At 26.4% G+C, this 9,320-nt stretch overlaps 1 protein-coding gene across 1 annotated transcript; it reads left to right on the top strand.

Moving 5' to 3' along the window:
- The first annotated feature begins 2,863 nt into the window (after window positions 1-2,863).
- Window positions 2,864-8,911, top strand: LOC111687968 (protein commissureless 2). Its single transcript, XM_023450460.2, has 2 exons — window positions 2,864-3,691; window positions 8,199-8,911. Exons 1-2 carry the CDS (start codon window positions 3,160-3,162, stop codon window positions 8,675-8,677), a joined length of 1,011 nt encoding a protein of 336 aa, XP_023306228.2. The 5' UTR covers window positions 2,864-3,159; the 3' UTR covers window positions 8,678-8,911.
- Window positions 8,912-9,320: the final 409 nt, after the last annotated feature.

Below are 9,320 nucleotides of genomic sequence, written 5' to 3'. Positions count from 1 at the left end.
TGTGACCGATAATGAATGAATGAGTGAAGCTGTTTTAGGAAATATGTGCTAAAATGTATATTACATTTTGATTAAAACAATTTCAGCGTAATGAAAATATTTTGGGGGAATAATGGTTACGCATACTTCGTTTCTAAAGAACATAGAAACTTTCAGCGGAGTGAATGATAAACCTAATATTCGCTTCAAATAATCGCAGCTGGAATGTGAGGGATTTTTTTGGTTTTTGAAAAATTTTAAAATATTCTTCCAAGAGATCATGTTTTTAAGGCAAAAATTCTACACTTTTCAACAATTAATTTGAACAATAAAAGTTATATTCTTTTGCTTCATTAAATTGATCACTTTTTTTCTCAAACAATTTTCATTAAAATTCTTTAAATATTTAGTTTGCAAATTTTGATTGATTTCTTTATTATTAAACATTGTTTTTTGTTTGTCCGAAAGAAAAGAAACAATTGATTTCCTTTTATCAGTTGTTATTTTTGTTTCATACAATAGCCCCTACAATTATAAAAATATATAAATTACATGCAAATTTTTCTTCTATATCCTCTAAAGACTCTAAAACAAACATTGAGGAGAATATAAAATTACCTCCCCAAAGAACAAAAAGCAAGAAAGAAAAGATATTTCCAAGCTCAATTAAATGCTATTGTCCAGAATAATAAAAGGACTGCAAAGACATTGTAAAGAAATCTATTGTCTTCTAAAACCTTTAGTTGGAATAAAGAAAACTCATTTGTAATAAGATCCCATAGAATAGAGAAATTTAAAACCTTTAAGAAATGAAGGAAAATACAGACAATTAAATATTCTGTTAGGGGAATAAGCAAGAGAGTCAATGCGAAAAAGAACCAGATATTAACAATATGTTTGGTTTCATTTACTCAAAACTCCTACATATTTTCAAAGAGATGGAGAGAAATAGGAAAATGCAACATGTGTGTGTGGAAACTTAAAGGATCACTAAACATAAGGGATGAGGTCGTGGTTTGAGAAGGGAAAAATAAAAAAATTACTGTTTCCTAACTAACTAACTAACTAACTAACTAACTAACTAACTAAATAACTAAATAACTAAATAACTAAATAACTAAATAACTAACTAACTAACTAACTAACTAACAAACTAACAAACTAACAAACTAACAAACTAACAAACTAACAAACTAACATACTAACAAACTAACAAACTAACAAACTAACATACTAACAAACTAACAAACTAACAAACTAACAAACTAACAAACAAACTAACAAAATAACAAACTAACAAACTAACAAACTAACAAACTAACAAACTAACAAACTAACAAACTAACAAACTAACAAACTAAGTAACTAACGAACTAACGAACTAACTAACTAACTAACTAACTAACTAAATAACTAACCAACTAACTAAATAACTAACCAACTAACAAACTAACTAACTAACCATTTAACTAACTAACTAACTAACTAACTAACTAACTGACTGACTGACTGACTGCCTGACTAACTAACGAACTAACTAACTAACTAACTAACTAACTAACCAACCAACTAACTAATTAACTAACTAACTAACCAACCAGCTACCTAACTAACTAATATAAGTTTTCCTAAAAAAGGTTTCTGTAGAAAGTTTCCTGATTAAAAAGTTTCTATGGAAAGTTCTCTTATAGAAAAGATTCCTTAGAAAATTCTCTAATAGAAAAGTTTCTATTGAAAATTTTCTTATAGAAAAGTTTCTATTGAAAATTTTCTTATAGAAAAGTTTCTGAAAAATTAACTCTTTTAAGAAAGTTTTTGTGGAAAGTTTGTTTAGAAAAAGTTTCTTAAGAAAAGTTTCTGCTTCTATCTATCTATCTATCTATCTATCTATCTATCTATCTATCTATCTATCTATCTATCTATCTATCTATCTATCTATCTATCTATCTATCTATCTATCTATCTATCTATCTATCTATCTATCTATCTATCTATCTATCTATCTATCTATCTATCTATCTATCTATCTATCTATCTATGTTTAAAAGAAATACTTTTTGTGCATTTTGGGAATGTTTTCTTTTTGAAATATATTTTTTGTAAGCGAGCAATAAGAAATTTTAAAAAAGTGCTACCTAAAGTCGTCATAAAAGTACTTTTTACAAAATTTTCAGTGCTTTTTTTAAATTTCATAGCATTTGTATTACATTTTAATGATTTTTTTGTACTTAAGAAAAATTTTACCCATTTAGTTAGTTTTTTTGGCTCTCGTAACTAGAGGGTAGAAGAGAACTATTTATAATTACGCTGTTGTATTAGTAGGTTTGTAACGCCAATTAAGGGCTCATCATGCGTAAGCATTATGATCATTTTTTATAACTGGGTAAGATCTATCTGTCTGTCTGTAAACACAAATTCCCAGGCCTTTGTGTTGGAAAGAAAAATAAGGGAGAGTTTTTTGTTGTGTTGTCGTTCCATAAGAAAGTAAAGTAAAATTGTGTTAGGTTTTAAAGAAGTTGTGTGCCCGAGCGTAACCAAGCGTCAAATGATCACCAGAAAATTTCATTTGGAACAAAATTTCTTGCGTGTTTAAAAGAAGAAAAGAAAAGCAAGCAGGTAGCAAAGAAGAAATCTTTTTTTGAAGATGTAGTTTGTTTATTTTAGAGAAGAGTATTTATGAGATACCTCTTAATCTATTACAATTTTAATTTTTTTCAATACAAATTTCGGAGAGTTTTGCTGCTCATTTAAAATGAGTTTGTAGGTAGAATTGATCGTGAGTGAGTGCTCATTTAAAATGAGTTTAAAATTTGTCTTGTTTTTGGTTAGTTATTGAAAACGATCTAGTAGTTTGAAAATTTAACTTTTAGTTTATTTAGAGAATTCGTAGACGGCGGACGTGTTTATTTTAAGAGACGCTTTAACTGCTAAAGATTTTGAAACGTAACTTTGAAAGTAAAAAAAGAGAGAAATAAAATTTAAACATAAATAAGTCTTAAGCAAGAAAATAACAAAAAGAAAGAAATTATTACTAAGAAAAGATAATAACAAAAGATAGAAAGTACTTTATTTTAAACAACGAACGCTCTTACGCAGAGCAATTATCAACAATAACAACAAAAGATTAGAATAAGAATTAAAATAAAAAAATACAAAAAAACATTATTATAAAAACTCATAATGGAAACCATTAAACGCTCATTAAATTACGAACAACCACAAGACTTGCATTTCGATAAATACGCTTTGCACATTTTGGAAAATAGCAGAACACCCAATTTAGCCGATACCACAACCATAGCCTTGGCCTCTTCACCTAGTATAACAAGCTTTGACGCCTCAGCTGCTCCCCTTACCTCTTCGCACATTACAACGACCAGTGATTTCTTTAGAAAACTTGGAGCTGAATTCTTTCAATCCCTACAATCACAAGCTTTGCCCAAGACAAATAATTTGGATACTTTTGATACACCCGTCCACACGATCACTACAACAGCCAATAGTCATAATATGGAATTGGATTTGGGACGTTTGATTATGGATTCTAGTGTACAGAATAATGCCATGGATGAGTTGCAGAATCAATTGAATTATGATAAATTTATGAATGGCATATGGATTGGTGTGGTCTTGGCCTTGATCTTGATCTCTATGATCTTTTGTTTCTGTTCGTGTTTCCTGTATCATCAGTTTCGGGTGTGGAAGAGAAATTGTAAGTATTTTTTAAAAAAGAAAGAAAAGTGTTTTAAAAAACTAAAATTTTGAAAACTTGTGTGAAGAAAAGTGATCTTGTCAAGTGATCGTGTTAAGAAAAAATTCTTAAAAATTTTTTGTTAACTAAATTATAAAAATAAGTTAAAGGTATTGCTCAAGTTTTTCAACGAATTTTCCAAAATGATCATAATTTAATGATCATTCTCTTACATAGAGTCCGGTGATCGTGTAAGGAAAATTTTTGCTATTTAGTATAAAGGAACACAAAGTTTATCACAAAATAAAGTTGTTCTTTTAGTTTTAAATGAATTTTTCAAAACGACCTTAAATGATCAATTTCTAACATTGTATCTAATGATCGTGTTAAGAAATGGTTTGCTATCTGATATAAAAAATTAAATAATTTCCGAAATTTAAATTAAAATACTTGCTTTTGTAAGTTTTAAATTAATTTTCCAAAAAAAACGATATATAATGATCATTACCTAACATTGTAGCTAATGATCGTGTAATGAACATTTTTGATATCAAGTAAGAAGGAACACAAAGTTAAATTAAGTTCAAATATTGATTGCTGTTAGTTTTGAAAGGATTTTGCAAAAACGATCTTTAATGATCACTCCCTAACATTGTAAATGGTGATCGTGTTAAGGAAATTTTTTGCTATTCTAGTTTAAAAGATCAAAAAATCTTACCAACAAAACTAAACTAAATCATAATACAAAGTTTTTTTTTTGCTTTTGTTAGCACTTTCCAAACGATCTTTAACGACCATTTACAAAAAAAAAAAAAACTTCTTTTTGAATTACATAAACAAGCAAATATTGCACAAAATTAAAAATATTTCTTTTTTTGTTTTTGACAAAACATTTTTTTTTACCGATCGTGCCATTAAAAGTGATCATGCTTTAAAACTGATTGTGTGTAGAATTTTGTTTTGAAATAAATTTAAAATTTTGTCAAATCAAAAATCAAATGATCTAACAGATTTTTTCTTCGATTCCCTTAAAGATGTTGCAACTGATTGTTAGGTTTTATTGGTGATCTTGCCAGACAAATTTCATATTTCATGAAATATTTTCTACTTTTTTTTAAATTAAAAATTCCTATAACGTTTCAATAGTCAAAACACAAAAGCAAAATTCAATTCAAATAAAATTGTTAAAGAGAAATTAATATAAATATTGGCCAATTGCCATTTTTAGACGGAAGTGAAATCACAAACGCATTGTCGTTTAAAATTTAAATAATTTAATGACAATTTATATAAAAAAGACTGTAAACAATGATAATAAATTTATAGAAAATAATAGAAAAATTATAAAAAAAATCGCAAAAAAACACGAACAAGGTCTAAAACGCTGCAACCCCTTTCCCTAATAAAAATTCTTCGAGAAGTATTAAATTCGCCAAAGATAGAGGAAAACTGATAAGAAAACAAAAACACTTTAATATGCAAAAAAAAAAAAAAAAAAACAAAATATCTGTTTCAAAATTTGTTGGTTTAAAACCGATTTGTTTTTAATATTATTAAAAATGTTGTTTTTGTTTAAAGCAACGATCGTCTGACGCTTGCGGCTTTTCTGTTTTTATTGTGTTATTGTTCATGTGTATAAATATGTGTGTGTGTGTGTTTGTATGTAGTTCTTGGTTATTAATAAATTTCTTTTAATTAGTCATTATCACATAAAAAAAAACTACAAATCACTTAAACATTTCATATAACTGACCTAATATAACATTTAATGAAAACACAATTAAGCGGTAAGCGAATAAAACGCAAGCCATAAGCGAATCTAAAAGCAACATTGAAAATATTGAAGTTTTTAAAGAAATTCTTATTTAAAATTTTATGAGTTTGTTCCCAAACAATTAAAAATTTCTTAATTTAATGATTTCAAGAAAACTCGGTTACTCGGTATTCGTTTGGTTATTTAAGAAAATTTTCAACAATATTTTAAAACAATAAATAAGTAATCGGAAGATAAAAACAATATTTATTAAAATTATAACAATTAAATTAAATGAATAAGAAATTTAAAACGAGTAACCGGTTACTCACCTTTGCATATGTTTGCTTAAATTTCAAATTTTCTTAAAGAATTTCTATAAAAATAGTAAAATTTTCAAAGTTTTACATAAAATATACAAAAATTGTTCACTTAAAATCACTTTTTCCAATGAGTACCCGGTATTCGTTTTTGTTATTTGCTAATGAGTACTCGGTATTCATTTTTGTAATTTGACCATAAAATTAATAATTTATAAAAAGATCCATGAAATCTGTTAAAATTTCAACATTTCTTTAAAAATTTAGATTTTTTGTTTAAAAAGATGTAATTTTTTAACGAGTACCCGTTACTCGCTTGTGAAATTTGGGAAAAAAGTGTAAAATTTTATCAAGAATTCTTCCATATTTAAAGAATTTCAAACTTTCTTTGAAAATAAAGACAATTTGTTTAAAAAAATGTTCGATTTTCTAACGAATACTCGGTACTCGCTATAGAAATTTGTCCAAAAAATTTAAATTTTATAAAGATTTCAAAGATATCTTGAAGAATTTCAAACTTTCTTTGTAAATTTAGGTTATTTGTTGAAACAAATTTCGATTTTCTAACGAGTAGTCGGTACTCGTTTTTGAAATTTCGCCAAAAATTTAAATTTTTTGTAAAGAATTCCATGATATCTTGAAGAATTTCAAACTTTCTTTGAAAATTAAAACAATTTATTTAAAAAAATTTCGATTTTCTAACGAGTACTCGTTACTCGCTTTTGAAATTTGGTAAAAAGTTCCAAATTTTATCAAAAATTCTTGCATATCTTAAAGATTTTCAAACTTTCTTTGAAAATTAAGATATTTGTTTAGAAAAATGTTGATTTTCTAACGAGTACTCGTTACTCGTTTTTGAAAAATGGCCCAAAATCAACATTTTCTAAAGAATTATATGAAATTTCTTTAAAATTTCGAATTTTCTTGGAAAACTTGGAATATTTGTTTAAAAAGATGTCGATTTTTTAACGAGTACTCGTTACTTGCTATTGAAATTTGACCAAAAAATTAAAATTTTATAAAGAACTCTATGAAATCTCTTAAAAAATTTCGAACTCTCTTGGAAAACTAAGACTATTTGCTTAAAAAAAATATAGATTTTTCAACGAGTACTCGTTACTCGCTTGGGAAATTTAATAAAATATCAAATTTTTTTAAAGTATTCTTTAAAATTTGTTAGAATTTTGTAGTTTCCCTTAATATTTAGACTTATTGTTGTAATATTTAAAGATTTTTGTAACGAGTACTCGTTACTCGCTTTTGCAATTTGTTTAAAAAATTAAACTTTTTTAAAGTATTTTATAAAATTTATTAAAATTTAGTGGTTTTCTTAAATATATAGACTAATTGTTGTAATATTTAAAGATTTTTGTAATGAGTACTCGTTACTCGCTTAACAATTTTTACAATTAAATAGATTTTTTCAAACAATTTGTTTAAAAAACGTTAAATTAGAAATATTTTGTTAAATTTTAGTTAAAAATTTTCAAAAATTGACAGCATTTGCACGGTTACTCGTTATTCATTTGCTTTTAATGGTTTAAAATTGACAGTTTTTTTAACTATTCATGGTGGACATTATGCTAATTTCAATTTTGTTAACCATATTGGAAATTCTATTTATATTTCAAATCCCTTTTTCTTCCACAAACGTCATTTCTGTCAAAATTTTATGCAAATTTTTTTTTTGCCACAATTCCTAAAATATTGAAAAAATAAAGTTTCCTTAACTTTTTTTGTTTTACAAAAAAGTTCATACAAACATACGTCATGTGGCCAAAAAAAATTTTTTTAGACAAAATACGCAAATTAATTAAAAAAATATTTGTTTTGAATAATAAATTTGTTTTGAAGCAACAGCAGCCGTCATAAAGTCTTACAAAATAAATAACATAATAATACGTTTTTTTTATCAGATTTGGTATTTATATAGAGAGATTTTTTTGTATTATATATAACGAAAAGGTTTGAAAGATCTTAACAGTTTAGTTTGAAACTATAAAATTCTTATAATATTTTAAAGATTTAATGTAAAACGCAAAATCATTAATTAACCGGTTTATTTATGAAACAATTCTTAGCGAAAAGCGTTAAAATTTTGTAAAACAACTGTCAAAACAAATCTAGTCTGCCGACGCCTTAAACTTAAATTCTAAAAACGCTAACGTCTATGTTAACGTCGCTGTGTTTTGTTTTTGCTTAGCAAATGTTTAACTACTTCGTTAAATTTCACCTTGACTAGCAAAAACAACAACCACAACAAGTTACTTACGACGAGTACCCAAAACAAAAAACAGCTGTCAACTGTCAAAAGTCTGCAAATAGTAGTAAACAACTGCATTTTGTTTAAATATTTAAAGATAAAATTTTGAAAACAAATATTTTTTTTCTCATTTCATGAAAAACAAACAAAACTAATAATTTACTCTTTTTCTCTCTTTCTCTCTCTTTTTAGATCGTACCACTGTTACACAAAACAATGATGTAGAAGCTGTTAAATTAAATTTAGATATGGAAGATCCAGTACCAGAATATACTTTAGTTTCTGGTCTACCCTCGTATGAAGCTGCCTTGGAATTATTGCATAAAACTCCTAAATCTTGTCTAATAGTACATCCCTCAGTATTTGAGGTATTTAATGAGAAACCAGCTACAGAAAACTCTACAACAACAGAGAATAACAGTAGTGCCTCTACCGCAGAAGTATCACAACCTTTACTTAACTCTCTGCCCTCCTATACAGAGGCCACCACTACCTCTACACCCACCACGACCTCTACACCCTCCACACCCTCTACTCTACCGGTACTCACCTATAATCACAGTTTGGCCAGTCTTTTATCGCTTAATCAGTGTCAAAAATCACAGTCTAAAACTAAAACTTCCAACTCTGCCAACAGCGACTGTACAGCAGAAAAACCTTATAAATCTTAAGTTTTACACTTAAGTTTTGTTTTTTTCTACTGTTTACTTTAATCAAAAGACTGTGATATCTCCAAAAAAATATATATACTAATAACTAACAATATTTGATTACTAGCATCAAACTCTCTTAGTTAGTTTTTCTTTAAGTGTATTTTTTCCCACAATTAAAACTGTGATTAATCTCTAGCTGTAGCGCTATAAATATTTATTTTAATTAAAATGTGTTTTAATATATATAAATTATATTATTTTTTTACTTATAAATACTTATTATAATGTTAACTAATTTTAAGTTATTTATATTAAATTTAAAAAAAATAATTTATTTAATTTTATATAATTAAAAAAATATTTAAACAAATTAGAGAAAAAATATTAAAAAATTATTATCAACAAAAATTAAAAAAAAAAAAATTTTATTGCTAAGGAAAAAATCAATTAGTTGAAAAACAGTTGCTCAATGTTATAGGTATAGGTATAACCAACCCTGGCTGTTAATAAGTCTATGTGTTCGTTACACTGAAAAACTAATAGTGATTCTTATTTCACGTTTTTCTAATGAAAAATCTGGCTTTATCTTGAAAACAATCTGAGCAAAATAATTGTTCAATGGTAGAGGTTTAGCCATCCCTGGAAGCTTCATGTTCATGTA

This window comes from Lucilia cuprina, chromosome 5 (genome assembly GCF_022045245.1).
Source record: "Lucilia cuprina isolate Lc7/37 chromosome 5, ASM2204524v1, whole genome shotgun sequence".
NCBI lineage: Eukaryota > Metazoa > Arthropoda > Insecta > Diptera > Calliphoridae > Lucilia > Lucilia cuprina.
Note: the sequence above shows the minus strand (reverse complement) of the source record. Positions and strands in the feature narration are given on the sequence as shown.